Consider the following 27189-nt stretch of genomic DNA (forward strand, 5'->3'; position numbering starts at 1 on the left):
TTTCTCTTTCCTTTTTGGTAAACAAATCAGAGGAAACTTCTGTCCGGCCGTGAGTTTCCCATCCCCCACCTGCCCCACCCCCTGCAAACGCCACTGATTAACTTAAAACAAACTCGGCTTCGTGTTTGTGCGCCGTTGGGTAGCAGGAGGTAGAGCCTGGGCGAGAGCCTGGTGCGTCCACGGGTTTGGCCGAAGAGTGCCCAGGGGAATGCGGGCACGGTCCCGGCTGCGCAGACCTGCGGGTGCCCGCCCACCCGCGCCGGGCGCTCCCATACTTGACCTGTGTGGATGTGGAGTCTCCGGGAAATACCGGATCAGGCACTTCCTGGGGTCTCCTGGTCACTGCCCTTCCTGTGCATAGTTTGTCATCTTTTCAGCTGCGAAGACGCCTTCACGGGTCTGCGTCCGGAGCAAGGCGGTTACCCGATCCCGGCAGTGAGCCGAGCCGCGCGTCGTCGCGGCCTGATTTCTGTTTAACTTTAACAGGGCGATCTCGAGGTGTTTATATTTTGCTATGATGATCGGAAACATGTGAGGTTCATTACAGGGCTTCAATACTTTGAAACCAAAACCCTCCCGTGTGCCTTTTACTCTTCTGGTATTTTTCCCCGTACGGGCGTCCTCTATTTTCTTTTTCCTTCCTTTTATTTTCACAGATTTTCAAACGTGAGGAGATGAAAGTATCCAGAATAGAAAAGTACTGTCAATACGGAACTGAATGTTTCGATTATTCTAACAGATCTGAACGTTGGGAGCCTCAGGTTGTTTAGTTCAAGTGGGCTGCTCCTGAGAAGCGGGTTTCTGGGGCTTCAGTTTCTCTGTCGGACAGTTTGCAAATTGGTGCTGCTGTCTCTGTAAGCAAGGTGCACTTGCAGCAAACCACTTCAAGAGGGAGGGAATAAAGCCTGCGCTTGTTTCTCTACCTTAGGCGAAGGTGACATTTTGGAACTTAACTTCATAGGGATTTAAAAGAAATTCGAAACTGTTACTTTATGCAATTCATTTCTCTATTTGTTGCTTTGTGGAGTTATGAGACTTGTGTTTAAAAGTGGTCAGTTTAAAATGTTAATAGAAGAAGTTGGAATTGTTTGTGGCACATGGAATTGTATAAGGTGCATGCTCATGGATGGCAAAAGATGTTTTACTTGTAAAAATAGTTCAGTAAGACCTTGCTAAAAATTGTTTTTATTTTATATTTTACCATGTGATATTTGCCCAGCAATCACCAAAATGCTTTCTGTTGCGGGATTAACACCTACATGTAAATTAATTGAATATGTGTATACATTTGTCTTTTTGTTTCAGTGTCTCAATTTAAAATGGTGAATTACTCCTATGATGAAGATCTGGAAGAGCTTTGTCCCGTGTGTGGAGATAAAGTGTCTGGGTACCATTATGGGCTCCTCACCTGTGAAAGCTGCAAGGTTTGCTCACACATTGCTACCTGAAAAATATAATGTCCAACACCAAGATAAACCAGTGGATTACTTTTTTTAAGCTAAATTTAGGCTTCCTTTTTAAAGACTCAACTAAAAATGACAAAGAGGGAAAAAGAAAGTCTTAGGGAGATGATTCTTAAAAGTGTGTGTCTGATTTAGTTCAAAAGGCAAAGAAATTTATGCTGTTTAGAAAACTTTGCCAGTCTCATGGTTCTAAAATACTTCATTGTAGTAAAGTGATACAGCTGTAGAAAGACTTCCATTTCTAACGGTCCTAAATATTGATTTTGCTTGACTTATATATATTTAAAGCATCGTTGTTCTTGAGAGGGAATATGACAAAGTATTTCCCAAATACATTTTAACTTCAGAGTATTTCTGTGCTACAAGTCTAAACATTTTTTATCCACAGACATAAAAGCCTAAATTCCCAACTGTGTGATTTCATCTTGATTTATTCCAAAATAATTTTAAGGATTTTTTTGAAATTTATATCATAAAGACCAAGAAATCAGATTTTAGTTTTTAATATAATAATTTTTACAAATATATCGTATAACCTATTTAAATACATGGATTTTAATATGTAAAATATGCTATATTGTTAATATAAATTATACTTTAAGAATTTATCTCAGAACTTTTTAATATATTCCCAGTAAATTCAGTATTCACTAGTTTTCAAAGTTTTTTGTTTGTTTGTTTGTTTTTGTTTTTAAGTGGAAAACTCAGTACAATTACTTAAACCACCACCAGGAAAATCCCTCCATTCTCTATAACAAAGTAAGAATGTTTCTCTTTGTGGCGAGTAGGTTAAATATGAATACTATCCTGGTAAAGCTCTTATTATATTATAAAGCCACACATTTTACTTTTGATTAACTCTTTTATATAAAATATAAGGAAAGCACATACCCTGTGTGCTACAATTCAGCTATCTGTGATACATGCTTTTTCTTTCCATTAGTTTTGCCTTTTTAAAAACAGTCCCTATATTTGAATGTATTCCAGTGGAATTATGAGCATTTTCCCATTTTACTCTTTACATCCTTTTGCTTTTAACTATCCAGTGTTGACATTTGTTAACCAAAAAAAAAAAAAAAAAAAAAACTGAGGTGTTTTGCTATTCATTTTTTTCCACTGGCATTTTTCAATGGTTTATCACTGAAATTATATCAGACTACTTAAAAACAATGCCAGAACTTTATGAGTACCCCTATCTGGAACACGTGGGATAATAGGAAAACAGATTTTTAAAAAAATTGATCAATATAGATTGTATTTTTTCTGACTGTTGGGATGAAATGGTGTGTAGCCAAATCTCCCAAAGATTTGACTTAATTCTTCAAGAATATAACTGATACCAGAAAAATCTCCACCATGGCCTGGCACAGTTTGGGAAGGTTGATGTTGCTGAAATGTAAAATAAACCACAGAACCACATAAGGGCTCAAATAGTGCAATGAAAGGATTTACTGGTGATTTTCTTAAAATGAAACAATGGAAAAGATGGATGTTAGATTTATAATACGTCTCACTATTTTCTCTGTCTTATAGGGATTTTTTAAGCGAACAGTCCAAAATAATAAAAGGTACACATGTATAGAAAACCAGAACTGCCAAATTGACAAAACACAGAGAAAGCGTTGTCCTTACTGTCGTTTTCAAAAATGTCTAAGTGTTGGAATGAAGCTAGAAGGTAAGATTCTTCTAAAGACTACTGCCTATTAAAACTCTCCAACGACATGGACTTTAAAACAACATTGTACTTATAGCATGGTAACATTATTTTCCTAGCATTTTAACACTACTGACAATACTGTAAGATCTTTCTCTGTTTCGTCTGCAGAATAGTCTGAGTCTCATTTAATCATGGTGACATCTACTAGGAAGAAAATTTAAAATATTAGTTGTCTTCCCCCCCCATCCCCTTTTTTTTTAGTTTGGGAACAGATTCATTTGACACAAAAAAGGAAAAAAGATCAGGTTATGAAAATAAGACTAAAACAATCCAACTGAAAACAAGAATAATTTGTAAAACTATTAAAAGTAAAATATCCTTTAAGTTTTTAAATCAAGATACCCTAGGAAAAGTTTGATTTCAATCCTTTTTAAAATAGGTGTGCTTGTCATAAGTGTTAACTACTAATTTCATGATTCTTAAGCAAGAGTTAAAGCCTTTAATGGTGAAAAGGAGTTTCTCATGTAGGATATTTTTGGTAGTGTAGAAATGTATTTTTTTAAAAGATAATGACTGAGGCTGCAAAATAAAAAATTGAGAATCAGGAAACATGAAAAATAATGAACTATTAAATCATTAGCAAAGATTTGACAAGAACAAGAAAGTGGCTCCTCAAAAACCACACTTGAACTTTGTTGAAAGGGCAGACCCTATACTACAATGTACAGATTGGCAGCCAGTAAAGTTAATATGTGACTGCTGTAAATAATTTGTAGTTCATGTACTACTATGGTATGTTGCTGCTTTCTAGCCTCTGACCTACTGGCTTTTCATGGATTAAATATACTGCAAATAAAGCAATAACAAGGGATACATATCACCGATGGTGCTAGATACAAGAGTGCATTTTATTTGATCAATGAGGCACAGGCTATTTTTATTTGGAACTTTTCTGTTATATGGAACTCATACTTGATAGAAATACTAAAAAAAAAAAAAAATCATATAAATCTGCTGAATAGCTAACACACTTCTTCCGAATAGAGGTAGCCACTTTGGTTATTATGAGGACTGTTAATGTCAGTATCATTTTTAAGAGATCATGAAAGGAAATAATTGATGCTTATTAATTTTCTTATTATCAATCACTATTATTTCCCAAATAGCAAAATATTGTGGTAGATGCTTACTACAGTAAGAGACTCAGAAGATAAGTAAATGTTGTGATTTTGCATGTCATTTAATTCCTTTTCAACAAAAATAATAAGGCTGCATTTCTTTACCTTAAATAATTAAACTTTCTTTCTTTTTTTTAAATTAAGCTTTCATAATTGTAAATCACTTGTGGTACATGCTCATGCTTCCTTAGGAGTGATATGAAACAACTGAATATTCAATAAATTATCATCCAGATGAAAAACTCTTTATAATCTTGTGCAATATTCTGTATACCTAGAATTCACAATAAATTTTTAATGTGATACTAGTCCTAAGATAAAAAGCTGAAAAACTTAACCTCCAGCAAGTTCAATATGTCACAAGCTATCAAAGGTCTCTAGTTTCTGTCTAATTGCCATTGGCCACTATGGACTTAGAGGGAACTGCTAACTAACTTATTAGTCATGGCCGCAGACTCCACACACCACTGTGGCCAAAGACTGTCTTGACAGCTTCTGAAATGAGTTTGTTTTAATTATGTCCAATTCTACTTAAATTAAAAGCAGTAACTGGTCGTCATCTGATGTGGGCTCATCAAGTCCAGGTGAAAATGATTTTCCAAGAAGAACATGTCCCCAACCCTTTTGTAATTGCAACAAGGTAGCCAAAATGGCTTTCAGGGAGGAAGGTATCTTGTGGGAAGGTATTCACAATTTAATCCAAAAATGGGTAACTCAATTCCACACCCCCGCAAAAGAAAACCCCAAAGCAGTTTGGGTTTCCATAAGGAACTGGCATAATAAAAGCATATACTCTTAGTAGAACAACTGATACTCTTTCTTAGCAATGTGAAATATTTATTGTCTTTTTCTTTTCTTTTCTTCTTTTTTTTTTTTTTTTTTTTTTTTTTTTTTTTTTTTTGAGACAGGAATTTCACTCTTATTGCCCAGGCTGGAGTGCATTGGTGTGATCTTGGCTCACTGCAACCTCCACCTCCTGGGTTCAAGCGATTCTCCTGTCTCAGCCTCCTGAATAGGTGGGATTACAGGCACCCACCACCACGCCTGGCTAATATTTTGCATTTTTAGTAGAGACTGGGTTTCATCAAGTTGGCCAGGGTGGTCTTGAACTCCTGACCTCAGGTGATCCACCCGTCTTGGCCTCCCAAGGTGCAGGGATTACAGGTGTAAGCCACTGCACCAGGCCTATGTGAAATATTTCTATGTCTAACAAAAATTATGAACTCTTCTCAGTCCACAAAAGGGTTAATATGTCCCTACGTAGTCAAAATATTTTTTTGATGACAACACACACTTGGAGGAAGGAATTCATAAATAAAGACGACATGGTTTTTTGGGAAATCTTTGTGGGCTATTGTAACGAAAACAACCACACACATACCACTTCTTGTCGATTTACATTTCTAAATATCTGAAGAATGCTAATAATTTGCACCTTATTTATACCTTTCCTTCCTTCCCCCCACCCCACCCCCAACAGCTGTAAGGGCCGACCGAATGCGTGGAGGAAGGAATAAGTTTGGGCCAATGTACAAGAGAGACAGGGCCCTGAAGCAACAGAAGAAAGCCCTCATCCGAGCCAATGGACTTAAGCTGGAAGCCATGTCTCAGGTGATCCAAGCTATGCCCTCTGACCTGACCATTTCCTCTGCAATTCAAAACATCCATTCTGCCTCCAAAGGCCTACCTCTGAACCATGCTGCCTTGCCTCCTACAGACTACGACAGAAGTCCCTTTGTAACATCCCCCATTAGCATGACAATGCCCCCTCACGGCAGCCTGCAAGGTTACCAAACATATGGCCACTTTCCTAGCCGGGCCATCAAGTCTGAGTACCCAGACCCCTATACCAGCTCACCCGAGTCCATAATGGGCTATTCGTATATGGATAGTTACCAGACCAGCTCTCCAGCAAGCATTCCACATCTGATACTGGAACTTTTGAAGTGTGAGCCAGATGAGCCTCAAGTCCAGGCTAAAATCATGGCTTATTTGCAGCAAGAGCAGGCTAACCGAAGCAAGCACGAAAAGCTGAGCACCTTTGGGCTTATGTGCAAAATGGCAGATCAAACTCTCTTCTCCATTGTCGAGTGGGCCAGAAGTAGTATCTTCTTCAGAGAACTTAAGGTATGCCACCAGCTGTTACAACGTACAGTACCCCTTTTAAGAGAGACCTAACTATGTTCCTAATTAATACATTCTTGGTGCTGAAAATACGTTTTCCTTAATTTTCTACTTTGTATGATTTACAGAGTAGACGTAATTTTATTACCTTGACTTCAGGACTATGGCAGCTTAACTTTATGGGGCTTTGATTCTGTGTAGCTCTTAATTTAGGGGGGTGGCATTTAACATAAAGTACAGGAAACTCGGGCTTTTTTTCCTAAATAGTAGAATATCTGTATTCCTTTTAATTCAGATGGTTTGTGGCTTAAAACATTTCAAGTCAATGTGTCAATGTGAAATAGCACCTAGTAAACGATTTTCCTTAAAAATTACCAAGTAAAGAGCTATGTTATAATGGTGTCATCTTGAAGGTTTCTTTCAAAGGAAAAAATGCCAACATTTAGTAGTATTTAGACTCTAAGGAATGAAAATGATACCACTGGTTAGTAGTATCAAGTAGGTATTTACTACTGTTTACCTTGACATTAGGTTGGTAAAGCCTTTGTTTTCGGAGCAGATTCCAATAGGATGTTTACTGTCATTGGATGGGGAATGGGCAAATGGTGAGTGCTAGTTTACTTGGCTTGGGTTGTAGTTCTCATAATCTATGTCTTGTTGATTTTAGTGGACTGGTACATTGTAAACATAGTACTTGTTTGTATAGGGATCTATGTTTAAATTCATAATTATTTTATTTCCTGAAACTTAAGTCTGAATTAATGTGGGAAAGTTATTTAGAAGTTTGGAATCTAAGAGTGGCTACCAAAACACATTTGGTAGTCAGTGGTTTCATTCCTATTTTAAAAGTGAGTCTTGGATTTGATTTCCAAGTATATTTTGTCACAAAATAAATTTCTTCTTTTTGCTGTCACAGGGAGAGATGTGGCTGCTAAATATCTGTAGCTTGTGATTACCTAGGACAGGAGATTGATTGTAAAATTTCTGAGAGAAGGAAAATGCAAACCCGACTTTTAATTTTAAGAGTTACTGTTAAATATCGTCTGTGTAAGTAGATGGTCTGGGGAATGTGGAAGCCATGCAAATGGAAAATAATGCTTTCATAGCAGTCTACATTAAGCACTGCTCTTTGTACATGGAAGCAAAAAAGTTACCTGAACAGACCTAAATAAGTTGATAAAATTCCATCAGCACGCTGTTAAGACTGTGGACACATCCAGCTCTTTATTCCCATGTCCTTTATTGCTACACTTAAAAATGGCTGAAGGATACCTCAGGCTGCAAAGGGCAAGCAGAACGCACTGTGTTAGCACAATTAGGCCAGATCTTTTCCGAGTATGTGTTAGTGTCTGTAACCACTTTATGATAATCAGAACATTTTTCATGAAAAAACAAACCACGCCAACACTTTCCTGATATTCTTACATTCAAAACTGTGTCCTTCTTAGAACAGGTAAAGTATTTGAAAATGAAAATTTAAATGATAATTTTAGATACCGTTGAAAGGTTAGGTAATGTAAAAACGAGGAAAACACAGACTTTTTACAATCGAATGAACTTGATCTGAACTCTATCTTAACCCCTTAATAATGATGTCTTCATAGGCAGGTTGTTAGACTCTCTGAGCCTTGGTTTTTCTCATGTGTAACTTGCATATGTGGTGTTTGTGGAGGAGTATTGGGAGCATAGATGTAACAGTGCTTATATTGAGGAGGTTTTCAAAGGAAAATGAGAATATGTAGATTAAGTACCCAGTACGGGAGTATGGCATATACTACATACTCAATAAGTGGTGTTGTTTTAAATTGATATTATCATTGCTGTTTTATGAAAAATGTGCAGAATCTACATAATTTTTATATTCAGGATCAAAAACATGCAATTGTAGTCTCTTAGTTTAACATTGGCAAAAACTATTACATGTGTTATAGAGTAGTATGATTGTATTATAATTAAGTTTTTAATCAGTACTAATTAAGGACCTGAAATTGGCCAAGTGGTAAGTTGGGTATAAGGTAAATATAACATTGAATAAAGCAACATGTTTCCTCTCAGAGTTATAATAAGACAGTTTCATAAATAATTATTTTAAAAAATAAAGACAGCTGCAGAGAAAAAAATAATATTTTACAAATCAACAAGGAAAGAAATAATGCATATTACTTTATGTAAAAAGGAAACATTATGAAGTAAATATAGCTATCGGCAGGTAAGGCATAAAGAGGGCTGGGAAGATTTGCTTTTTCCACTATTCCTCTCTTTTCCCTCCTGCAGATAAATTTTACAGTGAGCTTTTTTATATAGCATGAGGTTAAATATTTGGCTAAAATATAAATATCTTTGAGAATGGGGCATATAAAAGCATTTTCAATCAATTATGGTGTTGTTTAATGCATTTATCAGTCTTTCATAAATTATGAAAAAGGAAAAAGGAAAAAAGTACAAACATGAGGGTCATCTACAAGGGGTGGGAGATGCTCCCAGAAGAGAAAGATAATTTTGACCCACTTCACAGTTTGCCTTCGGCTTACATTAAACAGGAGTGATTCAAGTATTTTTCAGTGAACAAAGAGTAGAATTCAGAAAGACTTAAGGATAGTTTCAGTAGAAAGTTGGGAGGTGACTATTGACATTTGGAAGAATTCCTTTTCTTTTCATTTATAAATTTACTTTGTCAGAAAGCAAACCAACTCATTTGAAGCCAACCTTGAGACATCTGTAGGGCTGTGGCTTTCAAATTTTTTAACCGTGACCCGCAGTAGGAAATGTATTTTACGGTGGGTGGGACATAGCATACCAAACACATCACACGGGCGCACACACACAGAGATGCACAAACACCCAGACACATACACACAACTAAACCAAAGTTTCACCAGATAGTACATAACCTACAAGTGATGCACTCTGATGTTTTCTATGTATTCTAATTTAGTCTAATTTATTTTTTGTTTTTTACAAAATTCTGGTCACGACTCACTAAATTGATTTCATGGCCCATTAATGAGGCATGACCTGCAGGAAACCTTGCTGCTGTAGAGGAGGTTTTATCGGCCATCCATTGGCATTGCCTACCTGCTACGATTAAGGATAATAACTCTGAAAAAAAGGTCTCTTCCTCCTGGCATGGCCTATAAGACATCCTTGAAACCCACAGTCTGAGTCCCCACCCTATCTTTCTGTAAAGGTTGTAATTTAAAAATACCATTTAGGAAGATAAATGCTCTTTTTTTTTTCAATTTGATTTTAATTATTTTTGTAGAGACAGGGGTCTCACTATGTTGCCCAGGCTAGTCTTAAACTCCTGGGCTCAAGCAATCCTCCTGCCTTGGCTTTCCAAAGTGCTGGGATTACAGACAGGAGCCATTGTGCCTGTCTTATTCATTAAATATCTGTCCTTTTCTTGGTAACTTCACAGCAAATTACCTATCAAGTGATATACTTATTGGACAGTTTTTTTATACCTCTAAAACCCAAAGATGAAAAGTCACATATTTGCTCCTAATTAGGCAATTTTGAAATGACCTCTTGCTCACTCTCTCAGGACAAATTACACTCTCTACCATGTAGGAAAAAAAGAGAATACCGATTTCATTTGTTTGCTAGTTAAGGGAACAGTAGGGCCAGGAAATTTGGTGGGTTGTTTTGTTTTTCTATACATCTACAAGGTGTAAAAAAAGATATTCTGGTTTTCATTCAAAATATTGGAATGAAAAAGAGGAAATTACAACTCGCCAACTCTCATAGAAACCATGGAATTTCAGAGCTGGAAGATGAAAGCGAAAAGGGTAGAGGACACATATAAGTGAGCTGCTCTGTTTTTTTAACACACTTATAAAGGACAATTCTGGTCTTCATCCAAAATAATGGCTTGAGAAAGATGAAATTAATACTCTGAAACTTGTAGCTTTTGCAACAGCAGATGTGCATCAAAAGATACTTATTGCCTAGAAATCACAAGGTTTTTCAGAACTAGAAGAGATGTTTGAGATCATTTGACCCCACTTCTTTTTACATATGAAGAAACTGAGGCAGAAGGGAATATAATCTGCCTAGGATTATACAGCTACTGAATGGCAGAACTGGGACTGGTAGATTCAGGTTCAAAGAAGCAGTCCTCTTGTGTGCATTCCCTCATCCCCCCCAGTGCGCGTGCGCGCGCGCGTGCGCGCGCGCGCACACACACACACACACACACACACACACACACACACACACACACAAATAGACAGTGTAACCTTTGACTCCAAAAAAAAACAGTCCTTTGCCAGTGAAGCTAAAGCAAATCTCGAGGTTATCAGAAGTCCATCACTACCATCCAATTACCAAATCACCAATAATCAGTGAGACAGATTTTCCCTGAGTCCAGATGACCCCCTGGGAGTGAAATGAGACACTTAAAAAAGCTACGATAATTCTTTCAGGCCCCTGGGGTATCATTCAGTACAGTGGATTCAGCACTTCTGGGCCTTGAAAGAGTTTCTGAAGCATTCTCTAGTGCCTTACCCTCTGTGGATAGTTTACTCTCCTGGAGAATCTGGTTCAGTGACAGCATATGGGCTGTGCTCTGCAGTTAAAGCAGCCAAACAGGATTATATCCTGTGCTCTACCAGAGGCTGGGCATGTTCAGTATAGGTTTCTTGTTATGTATGCTTGTTGAGATAGCAGAAAGAGAATGCAGGGTGCTCACTTTGGTGGAACATACAATAAAATTGGAAAGATACAGATATTAGCATGACCCCCTGCACAAAGATGACACGCGCATTCATGAAACTGTCCATAAAAAAAAGAGAACACAGGATTGTAACCGGGTGATAGGTGAACCACTAATTATAAAATTTTCTGATCTTTAAACCAAATCTGTTAAGTGACCTATGCTCTTGGCTGTTTCCTTGTGTTTTTAGAAATTAAGAGCTAATTCCAGACTTTTGTATTCTGCTGAAAGAGCTGTCCTTGTGAGTCAAGAAGATTGACTTTTTTTTTCTGTTATTTTTTTCCACCTGTGTCTTGAATATCTCACAAACACAAGAGCAGTGAGAAAATAATTCCCACTTTGTTAAACAGCTAATGAATCTGGAGGATCTATTTGATCTTCTAATGAGACCAGATGTCTTAAGAGAATTCTGGGAATGGATATATCAGAACTTCCCCTCGATGAATGATTCTGATACATGTAAGTATTTAAAAAAATCTAAATTAATCCTGACTGAAGCTCCCAACTAGCATTTCTGTGGAAAATAGGTCTCAGAGACTCAGGGAGTTTGTGCCAAAGGAATTTAGCAGCCATGCTGAAGTCAGTTTTTAAGTGTAGCTTTATCTAAAGCGAGGGCACAAGGGAGGAGCAAACCTCCTTTTTTCTCTAGCCCATTATAGAAGCTATTTGAGCAGCGTTATTTATTTATTTTTAACCTTCTAGATCCTTTTTCCTAAATCACAGTTACCTTTCCCAATACAGGCCTGTAATCTTAGACTTTATTGACTCTGCCCCAATTTTAAGCTATATTCTTTTGTAAATTTAATTAGCCCTACTTTTTTTTTTTTTTTTTTTTTTTTTTAAGACAGAATGTCTCTCTTTTGCCCAGGCTGGAGTGCAGTGGCATGATCATAGCTCACTGCAGCCTTGACCTTGTGGTCTCAAGCCATCTTCCCACTTTAGCTTCCCAAATAGCTGGGACCACAGGTGCGTGCAACCATGCTGGCTAATTTTTTATTTTTTGTAGAGATGGGGTCTTGTGATGTTGCCCAGACTGGTCTGGAACTCCTGGGTTCAGGTGATACTCTCACGTCAGCCTCCCAAAGCGCTGGAATTACAGGCATAACCCACTGTACTTGGCAGCCCTCCTTTTTTTTTTTTTTTTTTTTTTTTGAGATGGAGTTTTGCTCTTGCTGCCCAGCCTAGAGTGCAATGGTGCGATCTCAGCTCACTGCAACCTCTGCCTCCCAGGTTCAAGTGATTCTCCTGCCTCAGCCTCCCGAGTAGCTGAATAGCACCCACCACCACGCCTGGCTTATTTTTGTATTTTTTAGGAGAGATGGGGTTTCTCCATGTTGGTCAGGCTGGTCTCAAACTCCTGACCTCAGGTGATCCACCCGCCTCGGCATCCCAAAGTTTACAGGCATGAACCATTGTGCCCGGCCAGCCCTACTTTTCTATGGGAGAGAAAGAGAAACTGAGAGAGAGGATCCTGCTCGGTGTCTACCACAGTTACTTGCCATGTGACTCTCCTTTGCCTTTTCCTGAGAGTTGTGGTCGGGAATCATGGGTCCAACACCAGCACTCCTCATTGACTGTGATGTCACAGAATGATAGCCACTTTGCTTATCTTTGTTTTCACTTCTCTGGATGCAAAGTAGCTAATCTGGGAAGCACAAGGATGACACAAAGAAAATAAACATTAAAGTTTGTTTTCCAGTTAAATTTTTCAATGAATATTTTCCAATCAAAATTTTATCTCAAGGCACATTAAGCCATCTATTGCCAGTTCTCATACTCATCACAAAGTTACCAGAATGAAATAAATTGAACCTGCATAGGTTTACAAGGAAATGATAAAACTAGTGTTTCTTCCGCTGAAAGTAGATATCAAAGTGTTGGCCGGGCGCGGTGGCTCACGCCTGTAATCCTAGCACTTTGGGAGGCAGAGGTGGGTGGATCACAAGGTCAGGAGATCAAGACCATTCTGGCTAACACGGTGAAACCCCATCTCTGCTAAAAATACAAAAATTAGCCGGGCTTGGTGGCCGGCGCCTGTAGTCCCAGCTACTCAGGAGGCTGAGGCAGGAGAATGGCGTGAGAACCCGGGAGGCGGAGCTTGCAGTGAGCCGAGATCGGGTCACTGCACTCCAGCGTGGGTGACAGAGCGAGACTCCGTTTCAAAAACAAAAACAAAAAAAGTGTTCTGTCTTTGTGAATTTGGAGAGAATGTTGCAATCAGCAGGTTTGATACATGGTCTCTAAGGTGTCTTAAGGTGTTAGGCATCTGCTTTTATACCTTTTTCCAAGCAGACCTGAAACAGAAGGCTTTGGTGTGGCTGACAGTGTTGGATGAGAATTTATGTTATTTCAGCCTTTCTTGCTTATATATGTATATTGCATGTGTCTGTTGTAGACTCAGAAAGCCATTATCTTTCTTCTTGCTTTCTTCTGAGCTTTCTTCTTGCTCACAGTTCACTGAAAGAATCAGCTCTTCTCAGTCAATGCCTGTCATGGGGCAGTGGAACATGCCCATTTACTATGGGGATATGTGTTGTTCTTTACCGGGATATCTTGAAAGTACACCAGTCACCTCAAAACTCCCATACAATAGTTACTTCTACTAAGATAAAATTTACTTTCCCTAAAATTTACTGTTTTTAATGTACAAATAATAGAACAACTCTTTCCCACTTTAAAATTACCCCGTGTCGCTTTGTAATAAGCTCCTCTCCCCATCCCAGTCCCTGCCAATCCTGATCTGTTTTTGTCCTTAGAGTTGTTTTTGATACTTTTAAAAATAAGTAAATTTGCTTTATTTGTTGAGTATACATTTACAAACTGTAGACTCAGTTTAAGCTCCCTGAAGCTTGGTTTCAGCATAGTTGAGCACTAAGAGTTTCCATGGAAACATATCCTCCATGGGGCACTGGGATATTTGGTAAGAGAGTAGTGATGATCGTAACTTCACACTGGGTCTGCTTGTTCACATGCCTTATGAGCTTCCTGTTCGTATTAACTTGTATGTTATCTACTGGAACCATGGGGAGAACATGAGAATAGCGAGGCACACCCAAGAAATCCATGTTTAACTAGCTTGACCATCATCAGGTGTCTGAATCTGAACAGTGAGAGTAGGACCACACTGCTACTGCGCACCTGACTGCCTCATTCTGTGCCCCTCCAGTTCAATATAGCCTGGTTTTGCAAACTGAGACTTAAGCCTCGGCAGCCAAGAGCAAGCCCTTATTCCTATTCTGATAAGGATGTACTGAATTATTTTGTATTCAGTTTCCTATGATGACCTTCTCTAATTACACAAAAGAAAACATAATGAATTTACATATCTTTGGGTCAATTTATGAAAAACCATTCTCTTCAGTAATATAAGTCCTTTAAGGCCTGTTGGAAAATGGTACAGACGTGAACATTTTCCTTGCTCTGCTCAAGGTCATATGGTAAAGGAGAAGAGAAGTAACTTTTCTTGGGCACCCACTAAGCACCTGCTCTAGTGCTAGATGCTTTCAGGCCATTTTCTAGTTTGATCTTTAGGACAGTCCTATGATGTGAGCACAGTGTATGGTCATTTGGTCAGAGTAGGAGTAAAAGACCATCGCTCTCATATAACATTCTCTGTAGAGGATACGTCCATCAGTCATAATGACCCATAGCAATGTCAAGTTAATTTATTAGTAAAAGTTTGTTAAATCAATTTTTTTTTTTTTTTTAGACAGGGTCTCACTCTGTCACCCAGGCTGGAGTGCAGTGGCACGGTCTTGGCTCACGGCAACCTCCGCCTCCTGCGTTCAAGTGATTCGCCTGCCTCAGCCTCCTGAGTAGCTGGGATTACAGGCAGGCATCACCACGCCCATCTAATTTTTGTATTTTTAGTAGAGATGGGGTTTCGCCATGTTGGCCAGGCTGGTCTCGAACTCCTGACCTCAGGGTGATCTGCCTGCATCGGCCTCCCAAAGTGCTGGGATTTCGGGCATGAGCCACTTCACCTGGCCGTAATTGTACTTTCTTTCTTTCTCTTTTTTTTTTGAGATGGAGTTTCACTCTTGTCACCTGGGCTGGAGTGCAATGGTGTGATCTTGGCTCACTGCAACCTCTGCCTCCTGGGTTCAAGCAATTCTCCTGCATTCAAGCAATTCTTCTGCCTCAGCCTCCCAAGTAGCTGGGATTACAGGTGTGCGCCACCGTGCCTGGCTAATTTTTGTATTATCAGTAGAAACGATGTTTCACTATGTTGGCCAGGCTGGTCTCAAACTCCTGACCTCAGATGATCCACCGTCTCAGCTTCCCAAAGTGCTGGGATTACAGGTGTGAGCCACCATGCTCAACCAAATTGTACTTTCAGTAAAGTACTTGACTGTTTACAAAGAACTGCCATATACATTTTTTTGGTCCTGGTCTCTGTCTTTCATTTTGGAAGCATGGAGGTAACTGGCCTTTCATCAGTGGTTCAGTAGTGTTGTTTTTTAAAGCCTACAACAGAACCATCTCCTATGAATTGACTATCACATGTCTAAATGCCCTGTTTACAGGATGTTTTACCTGAAAGAGCAGGATATATAAAATACTTTATAATTGATAATTGCCATTATCAATATGCTCACCTCTGTATCATATTCCAACAGGTCTTAAAGGACTCGTATTGTTTTTTACTGAAGAGAGTGGTTTTTCATAAATTTACCCAAAGATACATACATTTGTTATGCTGGTTTTTTGTTTTGTTTTTGTTTTTGTTTTTGAGACAGAGTCTCACTCTGTTGCCCAGGCAGGAGTGCAGTGTCGCGATCTCAGCTCACTGCAACCTCTGCCTCCCAGGTTCAAGCGATTCTCCTGCATCAACCTCCCAAGTTGCTGAGATTACAGGCACATGCCACCATGCCCATCTAATTTTTGTATTTTTAGTAGAGATGGGGTTTCACCACGTTGACCAGGCTGGTCTTCAACTCTTGACCTCAGGTGATCCACCTGCCTCGGCCTCCCAAAGTGCTGGGATTATAAGCATGAACCACCGCGCTGGGCCGGGATTTTTTTTTTTTTTTTTAACTAGAGGAGGCCCAACCAGGCACGGTGGCTCATGCCTGTGATCCCAGCACTTTAGGAGGCCGAGGTGGGAGGATCACATGAGGTCAGGAGTTTGAGATCAGCCTGGCCAACATGGTGAAACCCCTTCTCTACAAAAAATACAAAAATTAGCCAGGTGTGGTGACGCTTGCCTGTAATCTCAGCTACCTGGGAGGCTGAGGCAGGAGAATCACTTGACCTCAGGAGGCAGAGGTTGCAGTGAGCCGAGATCGCACTACTGCACTCCAGCCTGGGTGGCAGAGTGAGACTTTATCTTTTTTAAAAAAAAAAAAAGGAGACCGTCGTGGGAAACTGAAGACAAAATAATTCATTACGTCCCCATCAGAACAGGAACAGGGTCTTGCTGTTGGTTGCAGAAACTTAAGCCTCCTTTTGCAAAACCAGGCTATATGTAATTGGAGGGGCACAGAATGAGGCAGTCAGGTATGCAGCAGCAGTGTGGTCCTCCCCAGCTTGTGAATACCTGGGTAGGCTTACCTTACCTCCTCCAACCTCTCGGTGCTCAGCACCGGTTCCTACTGAACAATCGGTAGAAGCAGTTTTGTCAGCTTGTCTGCCTAGAAGTAGCCGCATGCTTGTTTGCTGAGAATAATTAGGGTCCCTGCTTATTCCAGTACTTATGCTTCCCCAGCAGGCACACAGATTGCTCAGAGATCTTATGGAAAAGCTGCCAGTGTTACTTCCTCAGTGTGGGGGAGGTAGAGCCCACTGAGCCTGAGCCCCCGGCTCCCTCTCAGCACACTGTCATACAAAGTCACAGAATGGGTTAAAAAAAGAAAACCACACACAGAAAACATGACTCATATGTGACATCCCTCAACACACTTTTGAAGGACTTTGCCCTCTGAACCTATAAGGTAAAATAGATCTTTTTTATTTTCCAGGATAAATAAAGAATGATTTTGCTCTGACTTATTCTTCTGTACCTTGGGAAGTAGATCATACAAATCTTTGAGAGTTCAACATCTATTTGTAGAATGGCTCCATGGAAATTGGCCATTTAAACTATTCTTCATGCTAAAGACATTAAGCTCTAACCCAAGAAAACCACCCACAGCCAAGAACAACAAAAATGACATAAACCACATCACCTAACCTAGCAGCTAGGTATTTCTTGAATGTCTGATACTTAAAACCTAACTCCCCTGTACACCTGTGTCCTCTCCATATAGTAGGCTAAAATCAGGCAGCCAGTGGCATGGGCACCTTGGCTGGCTCCATGGGGGATACTAACCTTGTACATCATTTTCTTTATCTTCTCTTCTGTCCTCCTTGTCCACTTTTCTTCCATCCCAATTTGCTTTTTTCTTTTCTTAATTAACTATTTTTCCTTTCCTTCTTATACCTCAAGAAGCACCCTTAGGTATTACTCTGTCCTCAGCTGTATCTGCATTTACCCTTCAGGTGAGATGTGGTTGAGCAAGGAAGGCAACTCATTCCCTACAAGTCTGAGAATGGGTGGAGCAGGCAAGAGAAATGGTTAAATAGACCCCAGAGATGGGCTGCAGTTAATGATAATAGGATTTATATCTGTCCTTCCACTGTGCCAGGTGACTTCCACACAGTGGCATTTTCCAAGGGTGGGTGCAGAGAAAGTAGCTGCTCAGCTTGGATGGGTATGGGCAGGACAGAATACTGGGGCTGCAGGCTTAGCAAGGTGAGTATGCATAAATCCCATGAAGTCAATGCAAAAGCAACTTGAAAATCCCTGCTTTTTAAATAGGTGTAAGGGTTTCTGTCCATGACAAGGCTGTTCTACTTCAGTCTTTTAACCATGTCTCCACACAGTCCCACAGATGGTCACCAGTGTCTTCTTCACCTTTAACTTCCTCCTTGGAAATAATTTTCACATGCTATGTTCTTGACCTACCAGGACCAATTCTATGAATTCTTCAAGTACTATGTCCTGGGAAGAAATAGCCAAAAGCTTTGACAAGAAGAATTAAGTCTGGGCCGGGTGCGGTGGCTCATGCCTATAATCCCAACACTTTGGGAGGCCAAGGCAGGTGGATCACGAGGTCAGGAGTTCGAGACCAGCCTGGCCAAGATGGTGAAACCCCGTCTCTACTAAAACAAACAACAAAAAAAAGAAAATTAGCCTGGCATGTTGGTGGGCACCATAATCCCAGCTACTCAGGAGGCTGAGGCAGGAGAATTGCTTGAACCCAGGAGGCGGAGGTTGCAGTGAGCCAAGATTGTGCCACTGTGCTCTAGCCTGGCCGACAGAGTGAAACTCTGTCTCAAATAAATAAATAAATAAATAATAAGTCTGAAGTACCCAGGACTTGTTGAAATGCTGCCTTATCATTTCTCTCAGACAACTAACAGAAAACCACATTATTTTGAATATTTGGAAATGTCAGTGTCACTCAGAGTGCACAACATTCGGGATTAACTTTTTTTTTTTTGGAGACAGGGTTTTGCTCTTGTTGCCCATGCTGGAGTGTAATGGTGTGATCTCAGCTCACTGCAACCTCTGCCTCCTGGGTTCAAGCGATTCTCCTGCTTCAACCTCCAAAGTAGCTGGGATTATAGGCATGTGCTGTCACACCTGGCTAATTTTGTATTTTTAGTAGAGACAAGGTTTCTCCATATTGGTCAGGCTGGTCTCGAACTCCTGACCTCAGGTGATCGCCCACCTCCGCCTCCCAAAGTGCTGGGATTACCGGCGTGAGCCACCGCACCCAACCCGGGATAACTTTACAACCAAACTTGATCCAGCTTCTAATTCTGTAAGAATATCATTTCTTTACATGACAGATGGAGTAATTGGCCAATAGGTCTAAATTCTATCATTTATTGTGCAATAAAAGCCTCGCAAAGGTGAAATGCAACCTGAGATCTTAAGGTCCTGGTCTTTGTCTTTCATCTTGGTAGCACGGATGTAACTGGCCTTTCATCAGTGGTTTAGTAGTGTTCGTTATTAAATGCTACAACAGAACCACCTCCTATGAATTGACTATCACATGTCTACATGCTGTTTATAGCATGTTTTACCTGAGAGAGCAGGATAATTATTTCATTTAAATTAAAAACATATTTTTATGAGAATGACCCGTGGTAGACACTGGATACATGTTGAATTAATGTGCTCAAGACTTAAAGGACAGATACAGATTTATCAATGGTAAAGGCAATATGTAGACATCTTTGCTTTACTTTTAAGCAACATTCTGTAGATACTGTCAATAACCTGAAAATTCTCAGAATAATGTTTTAAATGACTTCTTAGTGTTCCTTATTTTCATATAGGCACACTCATATTCATTTGCTAGAAAACAGTTACCTGCATGCACAAGTTCCGGGTCCCAAATAAGTCTCCCTGGCAGATTGTGTATGTGTGTGTGTGTGTGTATCTGTGTCTGTGTGTGTGTATCACAGTGTTTGGAGTGCATATCCTGTTTTCACACACATTCTCTGAAATGTTGGCTCATTCTAAGGCCTGTTGTTTCATTTTGATCACTGTATCCTGTGGACTCTGAAACTGCTACAAATGCTTCTTTACCACACATCTTATCATCACAGTTGTGTGCCTTTTTGATCTAAAGTTGTGATGAATAAGAGGCTTTACTTGTTGCCTAATTTTTAAAAAACTTACTAAATATTACATTTCCCCTTATAAAATAATGATATAGATTAGTGTTTGTGCAGAAGTGTTGGCAATAGAATTCTTCAAAAGTTTTCCTTTGGGTGATGAAAAGCTGTTATATTATTTTGACTAGCTAATCAAACGTAATTGGGGAGCTTGAAGTGCCTTAGATTTTCCTTGTACAGTTATCAAAGCAGGAAATGTAACTCGCGGAGCTGATGAAAGGCATCTCTCATGGTATTCTTTCAATTATAGATCTTACAGAGCAAATGAAAGAAAAGCTCTACTGCTAAAAACTCAGAGGCTTGAAATGCCCCTTAATGTTAACTGCTGTATTAGCTAGTTAACACATTATTATGTACTTTAATTGATTCTTGCTCCAGCTTTGGAGAAAAAAATTATGGATCTGTTTGGCACGTAAATTAAGGTTGGGGGAAGACACCTGAGTGCAATAACAGCAATATTGCTATTAACACTCAGTTCAAGTAACATCAGATATCTGCAGTGTAAACAATGGCCCTGGTTCACTTTTGGTTTTTTTTTTTTTTTTTTGAGATAGAGTCTTGTTCTGTCACCCAGGCTGGAGTGCAGTGTCGCGATCTCGGCTCACTGCAACCCCTGCCTCCCATGTTCAAGCAATTCTCCTGCCTCAGCCTCCTGAGTAGCTGAGATTACAGGCGCATGCCACCATGCCCAGCTAATTTTTGTTTTTTTTAGTGGAAACAGTGTTTTACCATGTTGGTCAGGCTGGTCTCGAGCTCCTGACCTCATGATCCGCCTGCCTCAGCCTCCCAAAGTGCTGGGATTACAGATGTGAGCCACCACGCCCAGCCTAATTTTTGTATTTTTAGTAGAGATGGGGTTTCACCATTTGGTCAGGCTGGTCTCGAACTCCTGACCTTGTGATCCACCCACCACTCCCAAAGTGCTGTAATTATAGGCGTGAGCCACTGTGCCTGGCCTAAAAGCATTACTATATTGCACTCATCTGTTGGTATTCCTGCTTATGAGTGTTATTGAAGGAGTTTTATTTGACCATTGAGAATTGCTTTCATGATTTTATCAATGAAGTGTTACAATCTAGTAAACATAACTTCATTTCAGTCATATTTGGAAGGGTCCAACTGCGATTTTTAGCTTTTGAAAAGATCAAAACACATTACACCTGCGTTTTACTGGGGTGTAGTATTTTTCTTTATTGTTGAATCACACTCTCAAAGCTGCCCCTAAAACATTTCAGCCATAAATGGGTAGTCCTGACCTAGGATCAGGCCAGAGTCAGATTTTATTCACATATTCATTTATTCACTCACACATTCATCAAACATTTATCAAATTTGTATTGTGTGTCAGTCCGTATGCTAAATTGCTGGAGATATAACAGAATCAAGTGCTGTAATCCCAGCACTTTGGGAGGCCAAGGCAGGAGGATCACCTGAGGTCAGGAGTTCAAGACCAGCCTGGCGAACATGGCAAAACCCCATCTGTACTAAAAATACAGGACGTAGCTGGGTGTGGTGGCTCATGCCTGTAATCCCAGCTACTCAGGAGTCTGAGGCAGGAGAATTGCTTGAACCTGGGAGGTGGAGGTTACAGTGAACCAAGATCACCCATTGCACTCCAGCCTAGGGGACAGAGCGAGACTCCATTTCAAAAAAAAAAAAAAAAATAGATGGAAGCTGTCTTCACTTTACAAGTCTCCATGGCAGTTTTCTCAAAGTGGAACCCCTCCTGACATTGATGCAGCACTAAACACAATGGCAAACTCTGACCCTGAAATCTTGTGCAAAAACTTGGTTATGACAGCACACAAATAGCCCCAGCTATGTTTAAGATTATGTTTGAACTGGAAAGTACAACTTAATTCTTATAGACAACAAGGTGGGAGTAAGGGAGGGTTCAGGAAAGCATCACTAGGAGAGAACAGCTCATGTTAAAAAAAAGAGGCATTGGCATTGCACTTCTTGGAAACTTCAAGTAATTCCTATGGCTGGAAGGTCAAAGGTAGGGAAGGGGCAAGAGGTAAAGCTGGACAGGTGAGCAGATCATTTATATATACGGTTCTCATACGGATTTTATTCAGGGCAAAGGGGAGCCACTGGAAAAACTTAAGCATTGGGGGCCAGAAGGATTGAAAATGTACCAGGGACATATGCCTGCCACATAATGTCATGATTTCGGTCCTGGTATAGGATTTCCCTTAATTGCCAGCATTTAGCTGAAAGTGTATTTCGATATTGTTTTGTTTTTAATTTACTATCTAAACTCATACTAAAGGAGTTGGTATCTTTTATGTGCTTGGTTATTTTTGTCACTGTCTCCAACAGACCTTTTTCCTCTAGGTAAATTTTGGTTATTGATGACATGTATGTATTTGAGGTCCTAGTCCTTGTTTCATATTTAATTTAAACAAATGTAATGTTTTAAAAATTATGTATTTATTTATTGTAGATATGGGGCCTAGCTATGTTGCCCAGGCTAGTCTCAAACTCCTAGGCTCAAGCAATTCTTCTGCCTCAGCCTCCCAAAGTGTTGGGGATACAGGCATGAGCCACCATGCCCAGCCTTCAGATTTCTTCAGTATAACATTCTTTTTGACCAGAAAGTTTTCTTTTTCTTTTTTAATTTCAATTTTTATTTATTTTTTTGAGACAGAGTCTCACTCTGTCCCCCAGGCTGGAGTACAGTGGTGCAATCTTGGCTCACTGCAACCTCTGCCTGGGTTCAAGCGATTCTCTAGTCTCAGCTTCCTGAGTAGCTGGGACTATAGGTGTGCACCACCACGCCCAGTTAACTTTTGTATTTTTAGTAGAGACGGGATTTCACCATGTTAGCCAGGCTGATCTCGAACTCCTGACCTCAGGTGATCCACCGCTTTGGCCTTCCAAAGTGTTGGGATTACATGCCCAGCCAAGTTTTTCTTTTTAACCTAGAACTGATTTATTGCGGATTATTTCATAGTTATTATTTTAATGACACCAAATCATCCTTCCAGTATATGCACACATTGAGGGGGCAATCTAGCCCAGTGTGCCTAAAGTGATTCCACACTAGCTTTTTAAAATTACATATTCCCAAGTTCCACCCCAGAACTAATGAATTGTTCATCCATTCATATATTTATTAATTCAACATACGTTAATTAAATATCCAGTATGTGTCAAGCCCAGGGGAGAGATGGAAAGATGGTGGCTTAGGTCAGGGCATGAGAATGGAGATGGGGGAGAAGTTGATGGACCCAGGATATATGTTGAGGTAAAGCTGACAGAATTTGCCAAAAGGACTTTGAGAGAAGATGAGGCAGGTGGACTCAGGTTTTTGGCTTAAGCCTTTGGGAGCCATTGTAGAGAAGGGGAACCAGACCATCTAGGGGAAAATCTAGGGGAAAATCATGCACATGTTCTAAAATTTCCCTAAACAGATAGATCCAGGTGCCAGAGCCAGTTCTCAGACGTCACCTTTGGGAGCTATTCATTTATTCTAATTCTTATTTTTATTTAAGAAGGCACAGCTAAACCACTCCATGGAGATATAAATTCAAGCTCTTCCCAAAGATTTCTCAGGGGTGGGGATCCTCTACACGTTCCCTGCCATCTATTTAATTAATTAATTAATTTATTATTATTATTATTATTATTATTATTGAGAGGGAATCTCACTCTGTCACCTAGGCTGGAGTACAATGGCATGATCTTGGCTCACTGCAACCTCTGCCTCCCGGGCTCAAGTGATCCTCCTGCCTCAGCCTCCCGAGTAGCTGGGATTACAGGCACCCACCACCATGCCCAGCTAATTTTTGTATTTTTAGTAGAGACGGGGTTTCACCATGTTGGTCAGGCTGGTCTCGAACTGCCGACCTCCAGTGATCCGTCCGCCTCAGCCTCGGGATTACAGGCATGAGCCACCACACCTGGCCCCTGCCATCTATTTTAAAGTTTGTCAGTAGTCAAGACATTCTTTTATGTACAACTTAAATCTTTCCTTCTGCACCACGTGTCATTCCCTGTGGGCCCTGTCAGTAGAGATGGAACACGTGGCTACCCCTTGCTTCATCATAACCCTTTACATGATGACTTGCTGAATTGCAGCTATGTGAAAACCTAAAAACTTTAGACATTAGGGAATCTAAATTTATTTCAGTATTTAAGACAGAGGAGTCTAAGACTGATCACCTATCTATGTAGCCATAAAAAAGAGCGAGATAATGTCTTTTGCAGGAACATGGATGGGGCTGGAGGCCATTATCCTTAGCAAATGAATGCAGGAACAGAAAACCAAATACTGCATATTATCACTTATAAGTGGGAGCTGGCTGGGCACGTTGGCTCACACCTGTAATCCCAGCACTTTGGGAGGCCAAGGAGGGTGGATCACCTGAGGTCGGGAGTTCGAGACCAGCCTAACCAACATGAGAAACCCCATCTCTACTAAAAATACAAAATTAGCCCGGCGTGGTGGCAGGTACCTGTAATCCCAGCTACTCAGGAGGCTGAGGCAGGAGAATTGCTTGAACCTGGGAGGTGCAGGTTGCACTGAGCCAAGATCGCGCCATTGCACTCCAGCCTGGGCAACAAGAACAAAACTCTGTCTCAAAAAACAAAAGTGGGAGCTAAATGATGAGAACTCACAAACACAAAGAGGGGAACAACAGACACTGGAGTCTGCTTGGGGCTGGAGGGTGGGAGGAGGGAGAGAGCAGAAAACATAACTACTGGGTGCTGGACTTAATACCTGGGTGATAAAATAATCTGTACAACAGACCCCCATGACACGAGTTCACCTAGGTAATAAACCTTCACATGTACCCCCGAACCTAAAATAAATGTTGAAAACCACACAAAAAAACTAAGCGCCTATGCAGACACCAGTGTGCAAATTCAGTTGGCTACATATGCAGAGAAATAATGGCTGAGAACATTTAGTGCTTCCTCCCTTGACGTTCCTGATTCTGAGGCTGGCTCTGAGCTTAGGAAACTGGATTTCTTGTATTTAAAGTGTGAAATGTTACATTTAAAGGTATTTTTCTCCTTCAGTATGAAACCTATAGATGAATTTCATCTGATGTTTGCATCAGTGCCTTGGCATAGACCCAATTTGTTTTCCTCTGTTGTCCTTTTTATGAGGGTAAAGTTGCTAGTTATTTTAAATATTTTTTGTAAGCTTTATCTTCAATTCTTTAATGATCTTTGTTGCTTTTTAAAGAACTCTTTCAACTTTCTTTTCTGTAGTAGCACAAGAATCCAAGCTATAGTCTTTCCAAGGCTTCTCTCCTCCTGGGGCAGAGCAGTGTCAGGGTTTGGATTAGAAAACAAATCCAGGGATTTATCTACAAAATTACAGATGAGCATAAATATGTCATACATATCAGAATCAATAACCCTGCTAATAGCAGTGAGTGTTTCATCTATTATAATTCTTCAGTCTCCCAATCTTCCAACAGGACTTAGTTTCCCACTACTTCGAACCTTACTTAATTTACTTCTAGTCATTTGAAAAAAAAAAATTGATAATATTTGGTCTGATATCTTTGAAGTTGAAAAGGTTTCTTGCCAGTTTACTTATTAGCCCAAGTCAGTGGTCACTTGCAGCAGAGATTAATCCCAGCTTTGTGGACCCTAAATTTTATACAATTTAGGAAGCTCTCAGTGAAAAAGACCACAAAAATCTCTTTCTTTTGCAAATTTTACAAAAACATTAGACCTGGAGCATACACATGGCTTGAGTCCCTCAAAAAGCCGTGGAATTTTCTGTGCAAGTAAAGGCTGCTGAAGCTGAAGCTCATTAGTTTCAGGTAAATCTGCTTCTGCTTCCGATTTGCAGTTCTGCTAAGGTATTTCTTGTGTAGAATATCATTTAGTGTAGGAGGAGGTGGAAATAAAGATAGAAACCTACACAGATGATGAAATTTTAAAATTTGATAAAATAGGATTTAAGTCTATACTACCCAAATTGACTGAAAATAAATATTAACCCCAGACATCTGTAGTGAGTTTTTCTTTCTCAAAATAATTTCTCATTGACCCAGGGACTATCAAGAAAGTCATGCCTGGAAACTAAATAAGTAATTTTTCTCTGAGCTAAGCTCAACATTTATAGCCTCATTACACACTCTCTGGTTATTCGGCCTTAAGCATTCCACCTTCTCCTAAGCTCACCTAGACTGGCTGATACCAGGCATAGTTCCATTAGTTCAATTTCACTCTCCTTACCCTAAGAAATTTCTAATATGTATATCAAACAACTTTAAATGGAAAATGCTGTAAGTTCTCTTTCAGTTCTGATGAAGAATTTGTGAACAATTCATCTTCTTTTTTTTTTTCTTTTGAGACGGAGTTTTGCTCTTGTCACCCAGGCTGGAGTGCAATGGCACTATCTCAGCTCACTGCAACCTCCGCCTCCTGAGTTAAGTAATTCTCCTGCCTCAGTGCCCCGAATAGCACGGATTACAGGCACGTGCTGCCATGCTTGGCTAATTTTTGTATTTTTAGTAGAGACGGGGTTTCACCATATTGGTAAGGTCAGTCTCAAACCTCAAATGATCCACCCACCTCAGCCTCCCAAAGTGCTGGGATTACAGGCGTGAGCCACCACACTCGGCCAAACAATTCGGATTCAAAATAGCAATAGTATTGCATATAGATACAAGTTTTACTGTTATCTAATTAAGAAAATGTGGGGTTTCCTATGGTAATATTATAAAGTATGTCATAAAGGTTTTGGAGGTCCTCATACTGCAGAAACTTAATTTTTCTATTTGTAAAAGGAATCCCATTAAAAACTACTAAATTATCTTACATTTCCTATTTGATTTTATTTACCCAGTTTTGCCCTTCATGTCAAAGTAAAAAGATTAGAACTCTTAAGTGACTAATTAGGAGGAACATTGGAAAACATAATCTCTAATTATGTCTCAATATTACATATGTATCCATGAATAGTTATCTCTAAGATGAACTCTAGTTGGCTTTAAAATGGGATGTTAGAGATATTTTTATGAAAAGTTTGCTCTCCAGAGCTCGAAGTTCAACATAAATTTAGAAGGCTGAGGGAAAGTTTGTTTTTTTTAAGTCATCTTTATTCACTTCCAATTTTCCCTGAAAAATAAAGTGACATTCTTAAGTACTTTTCATTTGTGAGGTAGTTTGACTGATATAAATTGTACAGGGTAGTAGTTTTGTACACAGTTGGTTTTAGGTAATTTTTCCCAGGCATCTACTTTCCTGTTCATAATAAGCTGTCAGTATATGTTAGTTAAATGAATGGATGGCAGAGCCCCTTTGTGCATTTGCTGTGGACGTGGGCTTTCTCAGTCTTTTGGTTTGAGAAATAGTTAAGGCAAACAGAGAAGGTAGCCTAGAAATCTTATGAGCCAGTCATATTCTGTAGTG

The 27189-nt window shown here is 39.8% G+C and overlaps 1 protein-coding gene, 1 long non-coding RNA gene and 1 other non-coding gene across 18 annotated transcripts in view; all 3 read left to right on the forward strand.

The window, feature by feature from the left end:
* Positions 1–27189, forward strand: part of NR5A2 (nuclear receptor subfamily 5 group A member 2) — a 148151-nt gene that overhangs the window by 14956 nt on the left and 106006 nt on the right. For 11 of the 16 annotated variants that reach the window (XR_013417335.1, XR_013417324.1, XR_013417357.1 and 8 more), the window contains 3 exons: positions 1306–1424; positions 2997–3138; positions 5779–6425. Coding sequence is in view for 9 of the 16 variants with exons in the window: in XM_001110202.4 (XP_001110202.1) it covers positions 1306–1424; positions 2997–3138; positions 5779–6425 (908 nt within the window). In the remaining 7 variants the exon portion in view is untranslated. Of the gene's footprint in view, positions 1–121; positions 532–1305; positions 1425–2996; positions 3139–5778; positions 6426–27189 lie in introns of those variants that run through there. The other 5 variants (XR_013417325.1, XM_078002352.1, XR_013417353.1 and 2 more) reach the window with 3 other exon arrangements.
* LOC114674952 (U6 spliceosomal RNA) lies at positions 11107–11209 on the forward strand. The gene has a single exon (XR_003726046.2). It is a non-coding gene; the product is annotated as a U6 spliceosomal RNA (small nuclear RNA).
* LOC144340866 (uncharacterized) lies at positions 12264–18306 on the forward strand. The gene is made up of 3 exons (XR_013417365.1): positions 12264–12366; positions 13204–14243; positions 16647–18306. It is a non-coding gene; the product is annotated as an uncharacterized LOC144340866 (long non-coding RNA).

Source organism: Macaca mulatta, chromosome 1 (genome assembly GCF_049350105.2).
Source record: "Macaca mulatta isolate MMU2019108-1 chromosome 1, T2T-MMU8v2.0, whole genome shotgun sequence".
NCBI classification, from domain to species: domain Eukaryota; kingdom Metazoa; phylum Chordata; class Mammalia; order Primates; family Cercopithecidae; genus Macaca; species Macaca mulatta.